This window comes from Talpa europaea (genome assembly GCF_964194135.1).
Source record: "Talpa europaea genome assembly, chromosome: 12".
Classification (NCBI taxonomy): domain Eukaryota; kingdom Metazoa; phylum Chordata; class Mammalia; order Eulipotyphla; family Talpidae; genus Talpa; species Talpa europaea.
This window is the reverse complement of record NC_140079.1, coordinates 60,284,081-60,309,745: the sequence shown is the minus strand read 5'-3', so window position 1 is coordinate 60,309,745 and position 25,665 is coordinate 60,284,081. Positions and strand designations below refer to the sequence as shown.

At 45.0% G+C, this 25,665-nt stretch overlaps 1 protein-coding gene across 3 annotated transcripts; it reads right to left on the bottom strand.

Moving 5' to 3' along the window:
• Positions 1-1,124: 1,124 nt before the first annotated feature.
• Positions 1,125-11,909, bottom strand: SERPINC1 (serpin family C member 1; the record flags this gene model as incomplete). 3 transcript variants are annotated; one of them, XM_084251137.1, is made up of 6 exons in its annotated part: positions 11,631-11,909; positions 9,350-9,565; positions 8,368-8,505; positions 5,398-5,788; positions 4,188-4,252; positions 1,125-1,301 (listed from the first exon to the last, which is right to left on the bottom strand). In XM_084251137.1, the coding sequence occupies exons 1-6, from the start codon at positions 11,892-11,894 to the stop codon at positions 1,125-1,127; spliced, it is 1,251 nt and encodes a 416-aa protein (XP_084107263.1). In that variant the 5' UTR covers positions 11,895-11,909. The 3 variants fall into 3 exon arrangements, with proteins under 3 accessions (XP_084107263.1, XP_084107264.1, XP_084107265.1); XM_084251138.1 differs by having other exon boundaries at positions 8,368-8,502; XM_084251139.1 differs by lacking the exon at positions 8,368-8,505.
• Between the last annotated feature and the right edge of the window lie 13,756 nt (positions 11,910-25,665).

The window sequence follows — 25,665 nt, the reverse complement described above, 5'->3', positions numbered from 1 at the left end:
TAAAAGAGGCAAGTGAAAACACACGCTAAAGTAGGACCCTGGTTTGTGTCATTTCGAAGTCATGACTTGTTCTTGCCCTTAATATGACAGGTATTCTCAGTCTCTCCTCCTGTAGATTCTGTCCTTCCCCTGATGACAAGCCAATAATAGTTCTTGGTGGGGTTGCATGTCTCTTAGAGCCCAGGAGCCCTGTTGTGTCGGGGGAGGGGGGAGGGCAGGTGGGTGGACAGAGACTGGGGTTGGGGGAGGGAGATTAGAGAAAGAGTGAAGATATGGGTTTATATAAACATATTTAAAGCAGTTTAGCAAAAGCTTTCTCGTTGAACAGCTTTAAGAACAATGTGAATGAAATCTTAGCAACTTGGTTAGTAATCTGAAAAGTCTATAAATGTATACTTGAAATTGTTTGTATAAAAATACATTTTCCTCTTTATTTTAACACTGTGTAAAAGAACATTATGCATGTGAGTGGTTTGAGAATTAAATGATTTAATACTCAGATTTGAATCTGTCTTTTATGTATATGGAGTAATTAATTTTAAACTTGTGAATGCTTGTAGTGCGATGTGAATACCAAGATTGTAAGCACCCACTCTGCCCTGCCGGATTCCTGCCCTCTTTCAAGATGCAGTGGCATAGCTCCCTTTTTCACTTTCTGTTTTTAAAATTTATTTTATTTATTTATGCATAAAAGAACTGGGGTACAGGCCAGAGTTGCAGGGGGTGAGAGGATTCACCAGAGACATAGTGGGGAGCAGGACAAGCAGATCTAGTAAAATATACTGCTGAGGGGAGCAGCGGGTGAGACAGGAGAGGTCTGCTGCGCCATGTTACCCAGGTGGCTCCCTGGCCAGAGACCGAACTCAGGCCACAGTGGCTGGTGATAGCTTGATAGCGCTGAGACTTAACCCTTGTTCCACCAGGGAGGTCCACCCCTCTTTCACTTTCTGACTCAGATGTGTTCACTAGCAGAGGAGAATTGAAAGCATCGTTTTACCAAATGCCCAACAGCACCTCTATTTCACCTTCCCTTGCTTTCATTTCAGATGGCAAAGTCCGTTTGTATTTGTTTTTATTTCTATTCACAAACCAAAACGGGAAGAGGTGCAAAGAATAGAAACGCTTTAGTTAACACAAGGGTTAGCCACTCTGCCCATAAAGACAATAGTGTTCAGAGCAACTTCCCTTATCAGAACCAGGAAGGGCCTGTTGGCCTTGAAGGTCACTCTGTTGGGGTTCAGCGAACGGCCAGCAATGGTGATGGCCGTACTTGCAGCTGCTTCACTGCCTTCCTCGTTGACCTGCAGGTTAAACAGGAAGCATTAGCTACTCTGCAATTCATTATAAGCAGGTAAGTCATCCACAGACACACCATTTAAAATACTTGTTTTCCAGTAGAAAATCTACTTGGGCCAGATTGGGTAGCCTCCAGAACCCTGTACTCATTCTTTAATCCAGTGGTTACTGATGTAAGCACATGTGTTTGTCAAAACATTATGCTGCATAATAAGTGCAAGGGTTCCATTCAGACAACCCCTAAACCAGCAGTCTGAATGGTCACAAGGTTGCTTTGTTACATCTCTGACTGGCACCATTGTACATGCTATTACAGGAAGGTTGTTTCTTTCTAGATGCCAAGAGATTTTGACTCAAGATCAGAACTCTATAGTTGAGATAGTTTCACTCTTAGAGCATCAAATAGAGCTACCCCAAAGCAGCCACTCAGGACCTAGGGCTGTGAATAGAGGATAGTCCTCTAGCCAGATGAGGTTAGTATTTCTGGGAGCAATATCTAGAACAGTGGTATTTGAACTTGCTGATCAACAAAATTGCCAAAGGTCTAGAGGGAGACATCTTCAGAAAACATTTTTGGGGTACTATCACTGAACTCTTCCCGTTCCTTTTCAGGACAGCACTTGGATCCCTAGCTTTGTAGAGCTGCTTGACGATGTTCTCTCCAGCTCTCTTCCTCCTCGTTGCTCTTGCTTCTTCCTTCCCATCATACCCCTTCTCCCCCACACTATCAGTCTCATGGCTCTAGGGCTAAATTTAGGACTGAAGCTTTTAAAAGACTAGGATTCTTTCATTCTCATCAGATTGGTTTTTTTTAATGACTTCCCAGGAGATTTGCAATTGGTTGGAGGGTCCTCTGTATTGGGTTACAAGATATTCAAGGAAAAGCACTTTGTTCCAAGAGCAACAGAGGACACTTGCTTCGTTGTTTAGTGGGCTCAGGTATGTGAAAAATGAATCCAGACCTCTGCTTTTTCCTAATAGTAACTCCAAAGCCCTCAAGGAAGTCTGAGATGACCACTTCTAGAGTCTTTAAAAGAAGATTTTTAATCACAGTTAAAACCCTGAGGACTCAGCTTCCCTTGCTGTCTTCCTAAGTGCTCTTTCTTCCATAATCCATGTGGAAAAGGATGCCAGTCATATCACTTTTACTTTCAAAACCATTATTCCAGCAGTCAGGTAAAATTCTTGTTCTGACCTCAGTACATTTAAGATTAAATCTTCTATTCTTGCCGTTGTCCTACAGGACATCTAATGTCCTGCAGATTCTATCCCCACATCGAGGATTTTGGTTTCTAGCTTACAGGCTTGCTTTCTACCTAGTTCCTGCTATCCTTTGACCTAGACAATTAAAATACCTTGATAGGAGACTCATTTAACACCCTGACCGCAACCCCCCCCCTCCATTTCATCAAACTCAGTGAGCATTACCGTCACTCTACTTAAGCAAACTAGTCCCATGGCTACACCTTGAAATTATAGTACATTATCCTTTCAGACCATAATCTTCTATTTTTCCTCCTAACTAAATATTTCCCACTGAGCCTGGACACAATGATATTTACCTTGTGCTCTGAAACCTTCTCTGACCCCATCCTTCCTCTGTGATTCCTCAATCCTGCCACCTCTCTAAAAATAGCCCATCTCATTTCCCTCACAGCTGGTTTCCCCCAAAGGTTAGTCTATACAAGTAGTTCTCAAACCTGGTTGTGCATCAGATCCTTTAAGGAACACTGTAGACATACAGATGCTCAAGCCCTATCCTGGAATCTCTGAGAGTCAAGCTCCCTAGATAACTAATGCCATTAGGAGTTCATAGGCCAGAATTTGTTTGAGAACCAGAAGTTACAGCTGAAGTTACTTTAGTAAAGAGTTCCATGGCCATTTTGGTTGGGGAAACACTACGTTAAACAATCTTGAACCTTTTTTCTTCATTATGGAATTTCTCAGACTTCAACTACACTAGTGTACATTTTCAGTTTCCCAAGAAGAGGCAAATAAATACATTTATTTGACCACCTGGCTTTTTGTTTTCTGCAGTGTAGTCGTACAGACCTCTACTTCTCTGGAATATATTTTAGCATATGATCCACACTCACCAGCTCTACTTTCTAACTTCTCTTCAACTTTTTTTTTTAAGATTTATTTATACAAGAGCCGGGGTATAGTCCAGATGCGCGGGAGGATGAGAGGATTCACCAGAGTCAGAGCGGGAAACAGAAAAGGCAGACTGACTGAAATACACTGCTGAGGGGAGCAGCTTGCAAGTCAGGAGAGGTCTGCTGCGCCATGTGGATCACCTCCCTGGCTGGGGATCAAACTTGTGCTGCAGTGGCTGCGGGTAGCTTCATAGTGCTGAGTCTTTACCCTTTGCGCCACCAGGGAAGCCCCACTCTTCAACTATTATACTGCTGCATGTGCCCCCATACTCTGTCCAATTCCTTGGGGAAAGGTAACCTGTGGTCCCCTTTCAGTCTTCTTGCTAGATGTTCTCCCTGTCCTTAAAACTGATCCCCGGGTTTCCACAAGCTCATATCACCTGGTTCTCCTTCGCTGGCTCTTTCTCCTGTGTCACCCTTCTTAATGTTCATGTACTTCTGAACTGCTTCCGCAGAGAGGGTGGGAAGGAGGGTGGAATAATTAGGCCTTGAGGGCTCCAGGGGAGGGTTGTAATACCTTAGCAGGCCTCTTGGAGGAGGGAGCTACAGAGTTGGGGGTTGAGGGACACTGGAAAGAAGCTGTTGGGTCCCGCTGTTCACACATCTGCTGTCTATACCATAAGAGCCAGCATAGCAAAAACTCCAGTATTACAATGAGACACTGGTGTATTAAGTAATAAAGCAGCATGGCAGTGGAAAAGCAGCAGAAGAGAAAGCAAAGAGAGGTGAACTCACTTCAAGAAATGCCTTATGGAATGCATCTGAGACATAGAGGTCACTCCGGCCTCCCGCAATAATACCTGGAAAAAAGGCCAGAGACAGCTCTGTGAAATGGGAGAAACTTTGCCTCCAACCACAGAAAGGAATTTGGTTTGAATTAAGAGGTCCTTTGGGCTTTGAAAAATAGGACGGAATCCTGGACCTTCACTTAATGATACCCCCGAATAAGTACATGCTAAAAATAATAAAGTATTTTGGGTTGGTTCAACCTGGCTCCTGTGAATTTAATCTCATACTGCAGCTGTTGGGTGAGGTAGGGAATAAGGGATTCTATTTTTTTAAAGATTTTTTTTTTAGTTATTTATGCATACAAGAACTGGGGTATAGGCCAGAGGTTTGGGGGGTGAGAGGATTCACCAGAGACAGAGAGGGGAACAGAACAGGCCGAACAACTGAAATACACTGCTGAGGGGAGCAGCAGGTGAGACAGGAGAGGCCTGTTGCACCATGTGAGAATCTCCCTGGCCAGCCGGGAAGCGAACTGGCGACGCGGAGGCTTCGGACAGCTACCCTCAACCGCCTGCATCACCAGGGAGGCCCAGGGCATTCTTTCTTAAAGAAAAAATCCATCTGGTTGATCTTTTCATCCTGGCACTATTTTTAAGAGAAGGGTTGGTTTTTAGACCTAGTTTAAAGATAGTTCACTAAGGGTAAATTCAATTACCTATTATTGTAAACTTAGGATTTTAAAAAACATTTTGATACATAATTTTAAAGAATGGTGGGTTGGAGGACCAAACCAATAAACACCATTACTGAAGAATTACAAATGGGGAGAGGGTGGCCATATCTTTCCAAGGGACCTTAAGGAAAATGCTCCAGCCCTTTGGTCTCTAGTGAACCAGATGGCCCCAGTTCTTAATCACATGTGTCATTTGGTTCTAAATTCTGAAGCCTTTCAAGTTCTCCATCGAGTCTCCTCTATCAGTTACAGGCTGCAAGGGTTCCATTGCCAACTGGGCCCATGGAGGTGCTAGAGCAAACTCCCCTTTTACAGAAGAAGAAACTGAGACCTCCAGAGGGAAAGGAGTTTCTCTGAGCAGTAGAACCGGGATCAGAACCCAGGGGTCCTGATGCATTGTTCTTCTCCACTCTTACTCCAAACCTGCCACTTCATCAGATCACCTCCGGGGGCAGAGAGGAAGAAAGTCCTTCCTACACTCACCTGGGAGCCTAGAACTTTCAGGGCTGAACAGGTCCACGAGGCCCATGTCCTGCAGCCGCTCCTTGAGGCTGAAGCTGTCCTCGATGCGGAAGCGGGGCACGTGCGCCACCAGCAAGGTCTCTCCCAGCGCATCCAGCCACTCCTGCAGCACCTCGGGCGAGAGCTCCCGCTCCACCTTGGCCAGGCTCTTCTCAGCCTTGGGCAGGATGAGCACCATGGTGATGTCATCGCCCTTGAAGGGCAGCTCCAGCACCTGAGTGCCTTCCTCCACGCGCCGGTAGCGGAACTTGCCCTCCTGGTACATCATGGATGCCGAACACGACTCCCCGTCGGCCTTGTGGAACAGTTCTGTCCTCGTGTTCTCTGGGCTGAACTTGGACTTCCACAGGCCCTGGGAGAATACCAGGGAGTAGACACAACTTAAGTGACCCAAACATCCACAGGAAGCACTGACAGGGGAAATACCTTGCTCTATTCTGGGTTTTTTTTGTTTTGTTTTGTTTTTTGTTTTTTTTAATAGAGGCATGTTTTTTATTTATTTATTTATTTATACACGCACTGGGTACAGTCAGAAGCGCAGGAGGGTGAGAGAATTCACCAGAGCCAGAGCGGGGAGCAGAACAGGCAAGACTGATGAAGTACACTGCTGAGGGGAGCAGCGGGCGGCAGGAGAGGTCTGCGCGCCATGTGGGACCCTCCTCCGGTGGCCGGGGAGCAGCCGGGGATCGAACTGGCGCCGCAGAGGCCGCGGGCGGCTTCGCAACCCAGCGCTCAACCGCTGCACCACCGGGGAGGCCCTCTTGCTCTATTCTGTTAACATGTAAGTGTAATTATTAGTGGGGGGAATGCTAGAGAGGGGGTATACATGAAAAAGTTAACAATGACTGTCACAACGATGGAATTGGTGGTGGTTGTTGTTTTCTGTGAACTTTTCTGTATTTCCCAGAATCTTAGCAGTGATCCTTTTCTTTTACAATGAGAAAAATAAAAACTAAAATCAAGAACAAACCTACTGGCCTTATAGCAAGTCCCTTCTTGTGTTTAAATCTAATTGCCTTTTGCTTTCTGCTTCTCAGCAGTTTTTTCTCAAAGGCCATCCTTAAAAATGCCGGGCTCTGTCCCTGATGAAAAAAAGGCCAGACCCCCCTCCCACCCCATCCACCACCACCCCACTCACCCCACTCCCCTCAGTCATCTGGCAGTTAGCAGAGAGTGAGTCTCATTCAAAGAGGGAGGGAGGGGTCTCCCTGGTGGCACAAGGGGTTAAGCACCACACTGTGAAGCTTTCCCAGCCTCTGCAGCACAGGTTCGATCCCCAGCCAGGGAGCTACCCACATGGCACAGGAGACCTCTCCTGTCTTGCCTGCTGCTCCCCTCAGCAGTGTATTTCAGTTAATCTGCCTGTTCTGTTCCCCACTCTGTCTCTGGTGAATCCTCTCACCCCCTGCACCTCTGGCCTATACCCTAGTACTTGTATGCATAAATAAATAAATCTTTTAAAAAATAAATAAAAAATCTTAAAAAAAAAAAAAGAGGGAGGGATCCTGGGACACAAGAAATCCCTCAGAAGTTTCTACAGTGTAATTATTATCATTTATCTCTGTGGTTTTGAGACAAGTCATTTAACTCTTGAGTGGTGGTTCCTCATCTGTAAAATTAGTTGCTGGTGGTTGCTAATACTTGTAGGCTGCTGAGTGCGTGCCAGACATTGCTTTAAGCATTTCAGATATATTAACTTATTCAGTCCTCTCTGCAACTCTATGAGGTAGATGTATCAATATAACCATTTACACATGCAGGAACAGAGGCACAGAAAGTCCTCAATTCACACAGTCAGAAATGGAAGTGTCAGGATTTAAAGTAAGTCATCTATGTGAGTGATCCAAGGTCTCATTTGTGGTGTTTAGGATCATGCAGATGAATAAATGGCAAAGTATTCCATAACCCATAAAGGGGAGTGTACTTTGTGGAAATGCAACCTACTCCATTCTTGGGGATAGGGAAACCCCAGACAGTGAGGTCGCAGCAGCGAGGAATGACTGAATCCCTGGACCCTGGGAGAGGAGGGAGAGCATGCAGATGGAGCATCACCCCAGGGGTCCTCCAAGTACCCATGACCTGTTTACCCCCAGGCCCACACCCTCATTCTCCTTCTCAAAGGTAATCAGTTTGAACAGTCTTTAGAAATGTTGACTGAGGGGCCTCCCTGGTGGCTCAAGTGGTTAAAGCACCACACTATGAAGCAATCTGCAGCCTCGGCAGCATGAGTTCAATCCCCAGCCGGCCAGGGAGCAACCCACATGGTGCAGCAGACCTCTCCTGTCTCGCCCGCTGTTCCCCTCAGCAGTGTACTTCAGTCAGTCAGCCTGTTCTGCTCCCCACTCTATCTCTAGTGAATCCTCTCACCTCCCGCATCTCTGGCCTGTACCCCAGCTCTTGTAGGCATAAATAAATAAATCTTAAAAAAAAATGTTGACTGAGAATAACAAAGGCACCTGCATAATCAAATCACATGACCACTGCAAAGTTTCAAGTGAGCCTGATAACTGGAGGTTCAGAAACCACATGCAAGGGAACTCTGAGTCACTGTAAAAGCTGCTCCAGATAATGGAGAAAATCTTATCACTGTGGATGTGAGTTTGTCATTTTGTTCCAGATTTCCAAATGGAGTCTACTGGACAGCAGAAATTGTCACATAGATATGAGCATTTATCACGACACACCCCTTGTGCTCAACAGGCTAGGGGAGTGTGGATGCTCCGCCAGGGGCCAAGACACGACAAGCATGCCCCCCTTGATTTCAGTCCAGCAACCGAGGTCCTATGAACTCTTTAGCAAACTTGTATTTCTGCACGGACCATGCATGGTCCATTTCTCATAAAGATCTACCTACACATGCCTGGTGATGTGACAGAGAGGAGTGGAGGGCCAGGGGAGATCCTGGGGTCTCCCCAGGGCCATTTTGAGTACCTTGAAGTAAATGGTGTTAACCAGCACCAGGACAGTGAGCTCATTGATGGCGTCTGGGGGGATGACGTCAGTGATGCGTCCCTCGGTCTTATTGGAAATCCATTTGTTGATGGTCTCTCTGGACTGCTCTGCATTTTCCTGAGGAGAAAAAGAGACTAACCTACCCATCTGTGGTAGTCAGTCAGGTCTTCATTTCCCTGAGCAGCATTTTATTTTGTTTATCAGCCCTCTACCCTTCCCCACCATTTGGTTAAATCACCACTCTAACCCAGATTGTGAGAAACTCACCTATCTAGGATAGAGCCATGAATTTTCCATATAGTCAATAAATATTAACAGAATAAATAGGAATAAATGAAAGAGAAAGAGAAAGGAACACAAAAGGAGAAGATGGTCTAGGAAAAAGAAGACAAAATAATTATCTTCTCTGGCTTTGGAAAACCTAAACTCATAAGAGTTCAAGTTTCCAAAACTTGTTTTAAGGGAAACTAATAAGGGGTCCAGGGGTAGGGGCAGGAGGGATGCCCATGTGGTCAAAAAAGTTTGAGAAGCAATGACTGAATCATGCCAATAGACTTTTTGTATTGCAGGATTTCTCAGAATACTTAATAGATTCATGTGCTTCATGAATCTCCAAGAGGAAAATAAAGCACACACCACATGCCGGTTTTATCCGACCATGGTATCTTTTAAAAATTAAATTAAATAACATATCTTGTGGGACTGGCATCTCTAGAATACCTTTTGGTATATACTTGATCAATAAAATGAAGAATTTATTGTTTAGATAAATTTTTTCAGAGAAGCCACTATAATCTAAGCCATAAATACCATTGGTTCCTCAGGTTTCAAGCAAGAAGGAGTATTCCAGAGATTCTGACTTATACTCACCCCTCCACCTGCCTTCAACCAGTGTTAATTTGGACCGTGCTTCTCTATCGCCTCAATCTCTGAGTGGAGAGGAATGACATCTGCCACTCACCTTGAAGTCCAGGGGTTGGAGCTTGGCTCCATATACCACCTCACTGATGTCCTGGTAGGTCTCGTTGAAGGTAAGGGATTTGTCTCCAAAGAGGCGGTTGGCTGATACCAACTCGGAGGACTTGTTGGCTTTTCGATAGAGTCGGCAGTTTAGTTTGGCAAAGAAAAAGTGGATCTGGTCAGATGTTTTCTCAGAGATGGTATCAAACTTGAAAACCTGTGGAAACCAAAAAAATATTGCAGTCAGCTTGGGGAGGCAGCCTGGCTGACATGGGTAGCGAGCACAGTGCAAGGCAGCCCCTAACCTAGAGCCTCCTCCCTTGTGATCTCCTTCAAGCACAGGGCCTGGCACGGTGGAAATGCTCAGCTCATGTTTTCTAAATGAACCAATGGATGAAAGAGGAATAAGGGGTGGCAAGGAAAAAGGCAAAGAGAAACGCAAAGATCCAGAGATAGTTTCTAAAGAGCCCTGGCTCTAAGCACTTCTAAGATCCACAGATCTAATGGAGCTAGCTACTTTTAGGGTCTCTGGGATGCCAACGGATGGTTGAAAAAACAAGAGTCATTCACAGGGCCTCCCTGGTGGTGCAAGGGTTAAGACGCAACCTGTGAAGCAATCCGCAGCCAATGAGTTCGATCCCCAGCCAGAGAGCAACCCACATGGCTCAGCAGACCTCTCCTGTCTTGCCTGCTGCTCCCCTCAGCAGTGTATTTCAGTCAGTCTGCCTGTTCTGTTCCCCGCTCTGTCTCTGGCAAGTCCTTTCACCCCCCACACATCTGGCCTGTGCCCCAGCACTTGTATGCATAAATAAATAAATCTTTAAAGAAAAAAAAAGATTCATTCACTATAAGGGATTAAAAGGCTCAGAATCAGAGGTAGACTTGAAAAGGACTGAAATGTCATCTCTGCCAATCAGGCCCTGGAGGTGGTAATATCCTGATCTCCAAGGTTACTTCTCCCATCTCCCTTCCACTTTCTTGCTAGAGGAGAGTTCTTCTGGCTTTGTCTGTCCTCTGCCTTTGGCGTTCCTAAATTTTTCCAGTATCCACTTTTTGGAGGATGGTTCATTTGTCCAAAAACTTGGTGCTGATTTTTCTCTTTTCTCCATAGAGAGACATAGTTTCGTCCCATTCTCACCCCACTTTCCAACACATGGCATTTTATGTTGGAAGATGTTGTGGAGAGAAAGACCCAAAGAAATGCCTGGGTTGGAAACCATATAGGAAGGGGACACATTTAAGATTTCCCTTAGGGTCAGAGACACGGATGATATGGAAGTGCTTTTAGATCCAAGCCAATGTATATGTGGTTTACTGAAAAGCCCAGAAAAGATAGAATTACATCACTTTAGGCTTTCTAAAGCTGCAGTTTCTTTTGTGGAGTGAAGTCTTCGGTTAAACCATCCTAGAGACTGGATAGAGATGATGAAGTTCAGTGCTATTCTGGCCACTACAGTAGGGGCCAACACTTCTAAGATCCACAGGCTTCAGTGTCTGTGTTTGAAATAAACACTGTGTATGTGGTAAGGGTTACTCTGGTGAGGGATACACGTACCTCCCTGTCGATTACCTTTGTCTCCAATGTGTGATTCAACCTGAGGAAAGCAAGTCAGACACCCACACCAAGGGGAGATTAGTGACCCATTGTTTCTCCCCCTGACGTGGGTTTTTAACCCAGGCCACTCCCTTATCTTGACACCCTTCCTTCCCACAAAAAAGGGAGATACTAAATCATTGACCAATACAGCCCAGAGTCAGAAAATACTCATATATTTGAGTCAAAGAATCCTTCTCCTGCATTCCTTGAGCCCCATGTCTCAATATCCAGTCATAGAATCTTCATCCACAAGAGCCTGTGTACCTCAGCTGACAAGATAGTAGGCTGCCCTTCCTCTCCAACGAGAGAGCCGGGAATCCCCAGCCCCAGCTCAATGGCTGGCTCAAAGGAAGTGTTGATTAACCATATAAATGGTCAAACCAATGAGTAAGCATATAAATAAAAGAGTGACTAATAAGTTGGAAGAGACACAGGGCTCTCATTTTAAGGTAGCCCAAAAGAAGAAACTCAGATTTACTAAGCAGACTCATCTAGACAGTAATTCTTTGTCTAATTTTTTAAAATTAGTTTTTAAGGGAAATTATAACTCGTGAAGCTGTGACTCACAGGAAAGCACAATCCATACTGAGCTCTCCCATAACTGTAGAGTTTGAGTCTTTAGACCTGTGGAAATCTGGAAAATGGCCCCAGCAAGGCAATTAGGCAGAAAGGCTTTGGAATTTACCTCCATCAGCTGCTTGAGGGTGTTGTCACAGGCACCCAGCTTGGTCATAGCAAAAGCTGTGGAGATACTCAGGGGTGACAGGAAAATGTTGTCATTGTCATTCTTGGAGTCTGCCAGGTGCTGATAGAAGGTGGTGGCAAAGCGGGTATTAGCTTTGGACAGTTCCCAGACTCGCCGGTTGGTGGCCTCAGGGATCTTCTGCTCTGAGGCCTCGTCCTCAGTCGCCTTCTTCTCTGGGGCCCGGTAAATGCACATGGGATTCATGGGAATGTCCCGAGGCTTGGCTGTGCAGATGTCCTCCACAGGGCTCCAGTGACAAGTCACAGAGCCCCAAAGGCCAATGAGCAACAAGGAGAGAAGACACACCCTCCTACAGGGAAACAGAAAGCTGAGTTAAGCTAGGCTAGAAGACCCACTACCCCCACCGCCCATCACAGACTTCTCCCAGTAACCTTGGATCCCAGCCCTCCTGATGTGCCCAGGAGGAATGCTGTAACATTTGAAAAAGTACAAGGACCTTGCAAATGAATAGTTACACTTGGCTGGACCTAGCTGTGTTGAGCTTAGAATCAATTATTAAAACACTGATGGTTATTAGAAGGATTGTATGTCCAAGACTCTGGACTGGGAGAAGTAAAGAATGTGCTTCCAGCTGGTCTGTTGGGACATGCACATGTGAAAAGCAGGCAGGAACTTTAGTGCCCAATATACCGTTGGGGCAATAGGAGGAACCATTTACAGAAGCTGCTTAGGGAAGTTTTCTGAAGTGGACGGAATTTAATCTGGCTATTAAAGGATTGAAAGGATTTTGATGCAGCAGAGGATTTTGATGCAGGATTTCACCAACACAAGAAGGGAAAGAAGAAATGGATGGAGCAAAGGCAATACCTATGTGATGAGGACTCCCAAATCTCTAGCTCCAGCCCTAACCCTTCAGCTGAGCTCCAGACAATAGTTTATTAGACAGGTCCGCCTTCTCTTCCTCTAGCTCAACAAAACAGACCCTCATGCACCTTGGCACCCAGTCTAGAAAACTGGAAGTCACTGTAGATTTCTTCCTCTCACCCCTCTCATTTAGTCTCATTAACTCTGTTTCCCAGCTTTCTCACGGCCGTATCATTTTCTTTGCCTGGAAATTTTAATAGCTCCCAACATGAGTTTATTAAATGCATTTACATTATGTGTAAATTAATTTTACTTATAAAAAATGACACCCTGAGATTGGTAAATAAGGAGAACTAGGACAGCCAATTAAGCAAACTAAATTTTTTTGTAGATAAGACAGGGTGGGTCCCTGTGTCTAGAATGGGGGTCTGTCAGAAATGGAGTAGATCAAAACTCCCATACTGATAAGACAAAGGGCATCTGTGTGTGGGTACTAAGTCTTCTTAGTCTGGCCCTGCCAGAAAAAGATAGGCACACACTGTAGAAAGGACTCACTGAGGTAGCCTGTCAGGCAAGAGTGGGATTGACTGGAAGCTGGGAGACAGCTTGTGGATTCTTCTGTGATCTGAGGCAACTCTGCGGCCCCCTTTAAGAGGCCCAGAGTGGAGAGAAGTGGTGTCCCTGAAGGAGATACGGAGGGAAGACAGGGTGAGCTCGCAGAGAGAGGGAGCCTTATTGTTCATCTCCCTACCTTTGTTGCCTTCTGTTTTCCATTTTGTTCCTCAGTTACATTTGGGAATGCAAATGCTGGTGGAGGGGCTCTGAGAGCTCCATTAAATACAAAGAAAAACCAAGATGGTCGAGACACAGCCTCATTTCTAACCTCCTACAACAACCCAGAGCAAGAAGGGAATGTGTGATGTTGAGGGATGAGAAACAGGGCTGTAATCTTTATTTTTTTTTTTTAAGATTTATTTATTTATACAAGCACTGGGTACAGTCAGAAGCGCAGGAGGGTGAGAGAATTCACCAGAGCCAGAGGGGAGAGCAGAGCAGGCAGACTGACGAAGCACATTGCTGAAGGGAGCAGCGGGCGGCAGGAGAGATCTGCGCACCATATGGGACCCTCCCTCACCCGGTGGCCGGGGATTGAACAGGTGCTGCAGAGGCTGTGGGCAGCTTTGCAACCCAGCGCTCAACCGCTGTGCCACTGGGGAGGCCCAGGGCTGTCATCTTTAGTCAAAGGACACTGAGGTCCTGGACAGGTTGTGGGCAGAGGGGGAGAGCTAATGGAGGTTGGAGGGAAAAGGGAGTTAGGAGGTCCTCACAGATTCAATTGGCCTTCTTTTCAGATGTATGGCAGGCCTGGAAATTTTCCTTGGAGTGTCTCCTGTGAGGGGCTTGTTGGAGCAGCCTCTTTAAACAATAGAAGACATCCCCTTTGTTTCTGGGGCTAAGAACCCAAGGTGTGGCCTAGTGAAAGACCTTACTCTGAGAGAGGGAGGAGGAGGGAGTGACATCTTCCAAACAAGTTCCTGATTATAACTACCTGGGAGAGGGCCTGGTCTTTTCAAAAGTGTCAAGTCGTCCTTGTGAGTCTTCAGAGGTCAGAAAACCCAATGAGAGCATTCAGAGGGAAAGCTCACCCCTCTTACCTTTTTCCAGCAGCCACAGCTCCTATCCCATTGGAAAACATGGTCGCTAATCTTCCACAGGGCTGGGTGAGTGAAGATAGTGTGGTCTGAGGCAATCCCTCTGAAAACTGGTTCTTTCCTCAACACCTGATTGAGGTTCCAGAGGCTAGCATGGGGGAGTGAGCTGGGGAGGAGGGGAGGACTGAGGTCAAAGGCTGACGACCAGCTCCCAGGGTTAAGCAAAGTGTAGAGCCCAGTGTTGTTTGATTAGTAGGGAAGTTTTAAAGTTCAGTCAGATCCAGGCAGAGCAAAGCCCACCTTACTTACCCAAACTCCCACACTCTCCTCTTCATTTTTATGAAAAGGAAAAGGAACATATGCTCACAAATCAAACATGGTCAGAAAATGCCAGACTGAGGAGAATTTTTTTCCCTGGTGACCCAAATTAGGAGGTAGAAAATAGAATGAATATAACTAGCCAAGTTAAATATCTAGAAGCTTCTAACCTTCTACCTGCTCAATGTAATACCCTGTCTTTCCCAACTCTTCTTTCTTGCTGTCCATAATATCTAACCAAAGCACAGAGGAGTTTTCTTTTTTTATTATATTTTTTTGTGTAGGAGAACTGGGGTGTAGGTCAGAAGTGTGGGGGGTGAGAGAATTCATCAGAAGCAGAGTGGGGAGCAGAACAGGTGGATTGACTGAAATCTGCTGCTGAGGGGAGCAGTGGATGAGACAGGAGAGGTCTGCTGCGCCATGTGTATCAGCTCCCTGGCTGGGGTCCAACTCAGGCCACAGTTGTGATAACACTGAGACTTAACCCTTAAGCCACCAGGGAGCCCAAAGAGGAGTTTTCTGAAATAAAGTGCTACCTATTCTATAGGTTGCTAAAGGTAGATATGTCCATGACCTAAATCAGGACACACAATGGCTATAGGTATGGCCCAGAGGAGACTCATTCCCCACTCAGCCCTGATGAATGGGGTGTTGTGGCCACAAGAGCAAAGGCCTCAGAGCACAATAAGGATACTCTAGAGTTGATGAGCTGGTTGAAGATATTTATTTATTTATTTTTTAAATTTTTAAAAAAGATTTATTTATGCAAACAAGAACTGGGGTATAGGCCAGAGGTGTGGGGGAATAAGAGGATTCACCAGAGACAGAATGGGGAGCAGAAGAGGCAGACTGACTGAAATACACTGCTGAGGGGAGCAGCAGGTGAGTCAGGAGAGGTCTGCTGCGCTATGTGGGTTTCTCCCTGGCTGGATCGAACTCATGCTGCAGAGGCTGCGGATAGCTTCACAGTGCTGTGTTTAACCCCTTGTGTCATCAGGGAGGCACCTGTTTAGAGATATTTAGCAAAATTCTACTGGGGCTTTAGAAGACAGAGTTATGGAACAGGTGGAAAAAAAAATACATGCAGTTGCTGAAATACTTCTTAAAGATCAAACAAAATGAATTCTACTTTTATGTGTATAATTATTTTTACTTGCTTTATTGGGGAGATTAAATTAATTCAAACTAATGGTGATAAAAGGCAGGTTTATTTACATTTCCTTTTTCCTAAGTAGCCAAGGACAGAATCACAAGGAGTGCTGCAACAGTATTCACAGGATGAGTATGCTACCTACTATGTGATTGAAGACACCTTGACTTGGTACAGTCATAAGAATTCTAGAGTTCTCATTAGACAGGAAATCTCTATCCAGACTGAAGTATTATGTACATTCTTGGCTGATTTAGACCTTGGATACCTCAAGAACCCTGTTGTGCGATGTGAAAAGCTACAGGGAACTGTCCTAAAGAGGCTGCCTGTCACTGCAGACTAAAGACAAATGAAAACTCTCCTGTTCAGTCACTTGTACTCAATGAATAAGAGTGCTACTTGTGCCATGTGGGTTAGCTCCCGTGTGGGTTAGTTGGCACAACTGTAATAGCATCTGGAGATTCCAGTCAGGGGAGGCATACAGTAATCACATTAAGAGGCAATATGTTAAAAAAAAAAAAAAAATGGGTCCTCCCTGCTGGCGCAAGGGGTTAAGCACTGCACTGTGAAGCAATCCGTAGCCTCTGCAGCATGAGTTCGATCCCTGGCCAACCAGGGAGCAACCCACATGGCGAAGCAGACCTCTCCTGTTTTGCCCACTGCTCTCTTCAGCAGTGTGTTTCAGTCAGCCTGCCTGTTCTGTTTCCCATGCTGTCTCTGGTGAATCCTCTCACCCACTGGCATCTCTGGCCTGTACCCCAGCTCTTGTATGCATTAATAAATAAAAAAACAACAAGCAGCATATAACATGTCAATCAGGTGTAATAAAAGCCATTGAGAAAAATACAGCAGGACAAGGGGACAGAAAGCGATGGGGGGGGGGTGCCTCCCTGGTGGCTCAGGACTTAAAGTCTCAATGCTATCAAGCTATCGCCAGTCACTGCAGCATGAGTTCAATCCCTGGCCAGGGAGGTGACCCACATGGTGCAGCAGAACTCTCCTGTCTCGCCCGCTGCTCCCCTCAGAAGTGTCTTTGGTCCGTCTGCCTGTTCTGCTCCCCGCTCTCTCTGGTGAATTCTCTTACCCTCCCATGCCTCTGACCTGTACTCCATTTCTTGTATAAATAAATAAATTTTTAAAAAAAGCCACACAAATCACCATGTTTATAACACCTGGCAGAAAAAAACCAAAACAACAATTTACACAATTTCTGTAACAACGTGGTTTCGGTCTCAGATGCTTCTTCCATCTGCCAAGTGTGCTCTGCTGGGTGCGGAGGTCTCCTGGGCTTATGGGGTCACTCTCAGCCAAGGCTGCAGCCCAGAACACTCATCCAGCTGGGCAGTGGTGCTGTTGGCTCTGCTGGAACAACAAAACTGTCACCAGCATATTCAAACAGTGTACTGAACAGCCTTTAAACATCAAAGTGAGAAACAAGGCAAAGTAATAATGTTATCGGAAAGATGATTAGCAAGTGAGGACAGCTGTGCAAAGCTGGTGTCTAAAAAGTGGCTGCCCAGCTTCATTTGTTTGGCTTCTTGGGCAGTGGCCACTGGGCCAGCAAGATGTGTGGTTCTGGTGTGTGGATCATATAATGGACTCATTCCTGACCCTGCTGAACACCAAGATCCATCCCTCCATTCAGGTTTGTTTGTTTATTTATTTATTTATTTATTTATTTATTTATTTATTTATACAAGCACTGGGTACAGTCAGAAGCACGAGAGGGTGAGAGGGTGAGAGAATTCACCAGAGCCAGAGCAGGGACTAGAACAGGCAGACTAATGAAACACACCACTGAGGGGAGCAGCGGGCGGCAGGAGAGGTCTGCGTGCCATGTGGGACCCTCGCCCATTGGCTGGGGATCGAATCGGCGCTGCAGAGGCTGCGGGCAGCTTTGCAGCCCAGCGCTCAACCGCTGCGCCACCGGGGAGGCCCTCCATTCAGGTTTAGATATAAAATGGGTTTCAGAGACTAGCTTGGTGTAGCGGCAAGAAGGGCACAGAGCAGGATCTCTATGACCCCCAGCAGATGGGTGAAGGAGGAGTCCTGGAGCCCTCAGTGGCTTTTTCAGACTTTTTTTTTTTTAAAGATTTATTTATTTATGCATATAAGAGGTGGGGTACAGCCCAGAGATGTGGGGCAGTCAGAGGATTCACCAGAGACAGAGTGGGGAACAGAACAGGCAGACTGACTGAAACACATTGCTGAGGGAGGCAGCGGGCGAGACAGGAGAGGTCTGCTGCACCAGTGGGTTGCTCCCTGGCCGGCCAGGGATTGAACTCATGCTGCAGTGACTGGCGATAGCTTGATAGCATTGAGACTTTAAGTCCTGAGCCACCAGGGAGGCACCCCCCACACCCCGCCATCACTTTCTGTCCCCTTGTCCTGATGTATTTTTCTCCATGGCTTTTCTAACACCTGACTGACATGTTATATGGTGGTTGTTGTTTTTTAAAGATTTATTTATTTATGCATACAAGAGCTGGGGTACAGGCCAGAGATGCAGGGCACGGGGGCGGGGGGGTCAAGAGGATTCACCGGAGACAGAGTAGGGAACAGAACAGGCAGATTGACTGAAGTACACTGCTGAAGAGAGCAGTGGGCAAGACAGGAGAGGTCTGCTTCGCCATGTGGATTGCTCCCTGGCAGGCCGGGGATCAAACTTGTGCTGCAGAGGCTGCGGATTCCTTCACAGCGCGGTGCTCAACCCCTTGCGCCACCAGGGAGGCCCCTTTTTCAGGCTTTTTATTGGGTTTACCAGGCACACGGCAAACAGGGGTGCCAGGGGGCTGGGAGACTGGCAGGCCTCCCAGCACCCAGCAAGTCTTCATTCTCTCTGGGCTCTCCATTCTCTCATGGGGTCCCCGCTGTCTCTGCTTCTCTGCTGGTTCTGCCCTCTTCTGTTCCTGTTCCATGATGCCGCCATTACAAGCCCCATCTCTCAGCCCCCGTGTGCCCACCAATGCACGCCCACACCCCGCTGCAGGTGACCACCATCATGCATGCATTTAGGACCACAGGGATCATTAATCTAATGGCGGGAGGGTGGAAAAGCCTGATAACCTTTTTACTTACCCTGCACTTGGTTATGTCCTTGGGCAGCACGACACACTGGCCCTTGAACTTATCACACTTGTTCAATAGTAAATTTGTTTGTGTGATATGATCGCTGTGCCTTAGGACCCTCAGCCCCCCACCATCAGCTGCCAAACAACTCCCAGAAGCACGTAAAACAAAAGTGTTTCATTTGGAATAATTTCAGACTAATAAAAAACTTGTAAAAATAGTACAAAATAGAGACCTTATACTAAGTTTGCCAATTATCCCTTTGTAGGGTAAATAAATGTCAGGCTTTTCTGCCCGCCCGCCATTAGGATTGATGATGGAACCCCGTGGTCCTGACTGCATGCCTGATGGCGGGCACCTGGAGTGGGTGTGGGCAACCATAGGTGGGTACACCTGGGCTGAGAGACCGAGCTTATAAGGGTGGCGTCACAGGGACGCCAGCAGAGCACAGTGGAACCATGAGAAAGAGAATCAGCAGAGAAGCAGAGGCCACGAGAGAACGCCAGAAAGAGTGAAGATTCTCTGCAGGCTGGGAGGCACCTCTGCCTGCTGTGTACCAGGTAAATCCCAATAAAAATCCTGAAAAAGCCACTGAGGGCTCTAGGACTCTTCCTCCTTTACCCTGTCTGCTCCAATTATAGAGATCCTGCCTTGTAGCCTTCCTGCTGCTCCACCCATTAATTCTCTTTACAGCAGTAGTTCTCAAAATTTTCTGCTTCAGAATCCCTTTATAGTCTAAATATTAAAATAGTTGCATATTGGGCCTCCCTGGTGGCGCAAGGGGTTAAGACGCAACCTATGAAGCCATCCGCAGCCTCTGCAGCACGAGTTCAATCCGCTGTCCCACCAGGGAGAAACTCACATGGTGCAGCAGACCTCTCCTAACTTGCCCTCGCCTGCTGCTCCCCTCAGCAGTGTACGGTTCTGTTCCCCACTCTGTCTTTGGTGAATCCTCTCACCCCCCCACACCTCTGGCCTGTACCCCAGATCTTGTATGCATAAATAAATAAATCTTAAAAAAAGTTGCATATTAAAGTAACTTTAGCTTCACTCATACACTGAAACATCTTGGGCTCCTCCTGAGGTTCCTGCACCATTCCCTCTAGGGAAAACATTGATTTAGCACCCCCCTCAAGTTTTTTCTGCACATATTGCATTTAGTTGTCATGTCTCTTTAACGTCTTGCTCTCTTTGTTTTCACGACTGGCATTTTTTTTTTAGTACAGGCCAATTCTTTTTGAAGACTCAATCTGTGCACTCCTGAGTTTTCCTTATGATTGGATTCAAGTGACACTTTTCTCTGCAGGAAAACTACAGTGTCTGCCAGTGCGTCTACCAGGAGGCACATGATATTACTTCACCCTGTTAGTGATGAGGTTAGCTTAGATCACTTGCTTAAGATGGTGTCTGCCACCCTTCTCTGCTGTAAAATAGAAGTTTCCCCCTTTTTTTTTTTTTTGTTAAATAAGTCTCTTATGGGAACATACTTTGAGAGTACATAAATATATTGTTTTTCACAAACTTTCACCTGTTAACATTTGCATTCCTCAGTGATTATTTTGCAAGATGTTTTAAGCACTGTACTTTCCCTGTTATTTTCTATCTGATTCCCTAAAAAGGGTTATCACTGAAACTATTAGAGTCAAAAGAGGTTAACAAAGTCAATCCACACATTCTTGCAAAGGTGTGAGGAAATAGGCCCTTTCACCTACTGCTGCTGGGAGTGCAGAATGCTGTAATCCTTTGAAAGGAAATTTGGCAATACTGAATTTACACATTGAATTGGAAGTCCACTTCAGGAAATATATCCCACAGAAATACCTGCATGGGTATAATTAGATTATGAGTCATAACCTGATATGTTATAGCAAAAGATTAGAAACAACTTCTATCCATATGGGACTAGTTAAGTAAACCCAGGTACATCCCCACAATGGAAAACAATGCCGATGTCAAAAAGAATGAGGAGGCTCTCTGAGTCTGACATATCAAGATATTAAAAAAAAATGTCCTGGGTAATTAAGAGGGGGAAAAACAGCAGATGCAGAGCAGTATTTATGGTTTGTATCATAACGTGGGGATGACAGGAGTAAGGGGTGGACAGACAGGTAGGAGTTAGCCTTGTCAATATGCACTTTGTATTGGGCCTCCCTAGTGGCACAAGGGGTTAAGTTGCAGCAGTGTGAAGCTATCCGCTGCCAGGGAGATACACACATGGTGCAGCAGTCCTCTCCTGTCTTGCCTGTTGCTTCCTTTATCAGTATATTTAAGTAAATCTGCCTGTTCTGTCCCCACTCTATCTCTGGTGAATCCTCTCACCCCCTGCATCTCTGGCCTGTACCCCAGTTCTTGTATGCATAAATTAAAAAAATATGTACTTTGTATTTTTCTACTTTTGAACATGTCAGTGTACTGCTTATTCAAATAGTCTTGACTTTGTGAGCAACAAACAAGAGTGCTGTATCTGTGTTGTATCCACAGAGGATTGAGGAGTACCAGGCATGAAGAAGGTGATGCCAGCACCAAGGAGGATCTGGAAGGAGGCTGAGTCCCAGGTGAGAAAGGAGAACAGGAGAGTGAATGAAGACCCGTTCAGTGTCTGTAGGTGGAAAAGAAAGTGCCCTGCCTGGCAAAATAATTTCTAAAGGCTGTGGAATATTCTGTTGTATATTACTTATTTTTGTGTAGAAGAACTGGGGTGCAGGCCAGATGTGCTGGGGTGAGAGGATTCACCAGAGACAGAGTGGGGAACAGAACAGGCAGATCTACTGAAATACACTGCTGAGGGCAGCAGTGGGAGACAGGAGAGGTCTGCTGCACCATGTGGGCTCCCTGACTGGGGATCAGACTCAGGTGGGCCTTAGAGGTAGGTGGTGGCGCTGAGGCTTAACTCCTAAGCACCAGGGAGCCCTCTGTCGTATATAATTTAACCATTGCTTTACTGTTAGGTATTAGCTTAGGTCAAATTCTTTATATAAAAATTTTTTTATATACAAAAGGGCAGGTTTATCATAAAAGGGAAGGGAGGGATGCTTGCATAGACACAAGTGGGCAGAAAGCTGCCATTGAAAGGGACAGGTTTGCTAAAAGACATGCCTGCATAGATAGAGATGGGGAGAGGGCTGCCTCGGCTATTCTGCGAAGGGAGAAGGTTGGTGAAGAGAAAACACCTGCAGTAGTCAAAGGTGGGCAGGAGAGCTGCGTAGGTCAAATTCTTTAAATAGTTGACTATGTCAGTTAAAAATACACACATGGCCGAAATCTATGCTAAGTGCTTTCCAGGCATTAGTGTCTATAATTCTCTCATCAGCTCAACCAGGAAAATATTATGCCCAGTTTACAGATGAGAGACCTGCTGTTCCCAAGGGTGAAGAACTTGTCCCAAATTACAAAGCTCGCAAAGCTGAGATTCAAATCCTTGTCTGTACGTCTCATAAGTTTCATGGCTCTACATGAAGAACACAGCCATGTCTTCTCAGGTTAAAAAACCTTACAGGGTCCAGTTGTGTTACTTGGGGCAGCATCTATCACATGTCACCAGCTGGTTTTCGTCTGGATGGTTTCTATCAAGTTTGTCTGTGATTCCCTAAAAATCCACAACTCAGAATTGCTTCCTATTTCTCTGGTCACTCATATTTTATTAGAAAGTGTTCATCTCTAAGGCACATTCTCAATGAGCGTTTCAGTTGGTCTTTGGGAGCCTTTAATACCAGCCTAGTCTGGTTTTCACTGCACAGAATGTCCCTGGCTTTCACTGTGTAGAGTTTAATAACCCAAATCTCTTTCTCTGGTTCATTTTAGACTGGTTGATTAGGAAAGGATAAAAGAGCTTATATCCAAGCAAGCTAAGCTAATTCCTCTCTCTCTCTCTTTCACACACACACACACACACACACACACACACACACACCCCATTGGTATTCTATACAGTCTTTTAATAATTTGTATATTTTAATATATAGAAGAATATTTAGAATATTTAGGGCCTCCCTGGTGGCAAAAGGGGTTAAGTCTAAGAACTATGACGCTATCAGCAGCCACTGCAGCAGAAATTCGATCCCCCATCCCCGGCCAGGGATCTGACCCATAGGGCACAGCAGACCTCTCCTGTCTCTCCCACTGCTCCCCTAGTCAATCAATCCACCTGTTCTGCTTCCCATTCTGTCTCTGGTGAATTCTCTTGGCCCACCCCCGCACCTCTGGCCTACACCCCAGCTCTTGTATGCATAAATAAATAATATAAATCTTCTTTTAAAGAAACATATCTAAATAAGATGCTTCATTTAAATTTCTAAACATTTTTGGAACTGAAGGCAAATTTTCAAAGAACTATTATTAGGTAAAAATTAGTTTTTAATTCTCTACTTCTGTTTTTTTTTTTTTTTTTTTTTTTTTTTCTATTCTGGGTTGAAACAAGGTTGAAAGAGCTCCTAGGGCCTTTTTGTGCCTTGCTGCATTAGAAATAGGTTTGAGGAGTCTGGAAGAGGAAAGAATGTATTATTGAATAACCCTGTTTCTCTTTTTTTAATTACTTCCTTCAAGGTCAATAATAAAAAAAATTATTTCCTCCTGCCTCTAGTTTCAGGAGTCACTCCTATTCTCAGGTAATCTCTCTAGTCCTTACCGTTGCCTCATATCCTAGACTGTTCTATTCTTTTCTTTGGACCCAAAAGTCCACCACAGGGAACAAACAGTAGAGCTGAGGTCCTGCTGTGGTTACTGAATAACTCAAAGCTCAACTCTTCCACAGAAATTTGGCAAAAGATCTAGCACAAAAAGCTGAGTTGTCTCTAACTCTCTTGGTTTCTAAATTGCTACATGGTTATGATATTTAATTAACGTAAAATAAAGTTTATCAAAGCAAACCCTACACTATCATATACATAGCAAACCCTGCACTGCCGACATCAACCCTACACTTTCAGGTGAGACTCTCAAAGCATCTGAATTTGTCTAAAATCTTGCAACTGTTAGAAATCTCGGTTTTTATTTCAGGGAAACCAAATCAAAACAACAAATATTTATTGAACGTGACCAGTGTTCATAGCACTGGGTCTTGAATGTCCCAGATACTCAATAAATATTTGTATTTGAAGAAACCCAGATTCAGAGTAATTTTGCTGACTTATTGACCGGAAAATATGTTCCTCCTAAATAGAAAGTTAAGATTATCAAATAATAAGTTAAAATGTTTATTTGTCCTGTGGAATTTATAATTTGTATGAACAGAAACACTAGCGAGGGGATTGTTGGGAGACTGAGCAAGAGCAAACTGCATGTAGTACAAGCTTATGGCTTCCACGTTTCTTCGGGTAGTTGCAGGTGCTGAAAAAAAAAAAACAAAAAAAAAAAACAAAAAACAGGAAAGGGGAGAAGATAGCACCGGGGCAGAGGTAGTGGGAGAGAGTTCGCTGCAGACATAAAAGAGGGACTGGACAACAGGAAGAAACTCATAGTAAAGCTATGGTCAAGGGACTGGTGTTTCTTACCACCCTCTGCCAAGGACTGCTCTTGCAGATTTGACCACGTCCATTTGTGAGAAGACATGAAAATGAGGGTTTGGGAATGCAGCTTGGTACACATTACCCCATAGTTGGTTTAAGTCCCTTCCCAGTTGGTCAGTGCTAAAACCCAACAGAGGCTGCTTGCTCTAACTACAAACAGAACTAAACTTCAGGAATCTCATCTTGGGTGGCACTGTAATGCTAGCCAGGTAATATGCTGAAGGTCAGCTCTCAGAGAAATGGGCCAGCCCACTGTGGTGAGGCAGCCCGAGTCGTGCCCTAGGTCCAGGAGCACATTGGTTTTCCTAGTTTGTTGTCAGGGTAGCAAAAGCCAGTTTTCTTTCTTTTTCTTTTTTTTTTCTAAAGAAAAAAGAAATAAAACCCCTCAACCACCCACCATCATCCACTATAACCATTCTACCATTGCTCCTACCCACACCTCTTCCCTTCAAGTAATCTCATTCTATTTTCAGTGTCCACTGTTAATTTTTTTCCTGTTCATCGCTTAGTTTGCTTACATTACATAATAGGTGATTTCATCCACTTATTTGTCTTTATCTTTCTAGTTTTGCTTTGCATAATTTCAAGTTGCTTCTATTATGTTGTAAATGGCAAATTTTCATCTTTCCATATAGCTGAATAGCTTTCCATTGGGCATATATTTGTATATATTATTTTTTTTAATCTAATTATTTATCTGTGGGCACTTGTTAGCACTCTCCCCTCCCCCCATATAGGATATCTCCCATCCATAGTTTTTTCTACCACAAATGTGCCTATATTTCTCCACCATACTCCATTCTTTTTTTTTTTTTTTTTAAAGATTTATTTATTTATTTATACAAGCACTGGGTATAGTCAGAAGTGCGGGAGGGTGAGAGAATTCACCAGAGCAGAGCTGGGAACAGAACAGGCAGACCAACGAAATACACTGCTGAGGGGAGCAGCGGGCAGCAGGAGAGGTCTGCGTGCCATGTGGGACCCTTGCTGGCAGCCGGAGATCGAACCAGCGCTGCAGAGGCTGCAAACAGCTTCGCAGCCCAGCGCTCAACCGCTGCGCCACAGGAGAGGCCCAGATTCCATTCTTTCTGATATGTCTTTCCCACACTGTGAACTATCACATTGTGCTTTTGATTTACATTTCCTTAATAGTAAAGTTATGATGAACTGTTTTTCATATTGTCTGTTGGCTATCTGTATATATACTCTGGAAAAGTGTCCATTCAGTCCTCTGACCATTTTCCCCTTTTTTGTTGTTGTTTTTGTTAAATCTTATGCTTTCTTTATAAACCATGGATATTATTCCCTTACAAGATGTGCTGTGTGCAAATATCTTCTTGCATTCTACAGGCGAGCTTTCTAATCTGCTTTCTTCTTATGAAAAACTTTAATTTGATATAGTCCCAATTGCTTATTGTTGCTTTTATTTCTCTTGCCTTTGGAGTGGTGTTCTCAAG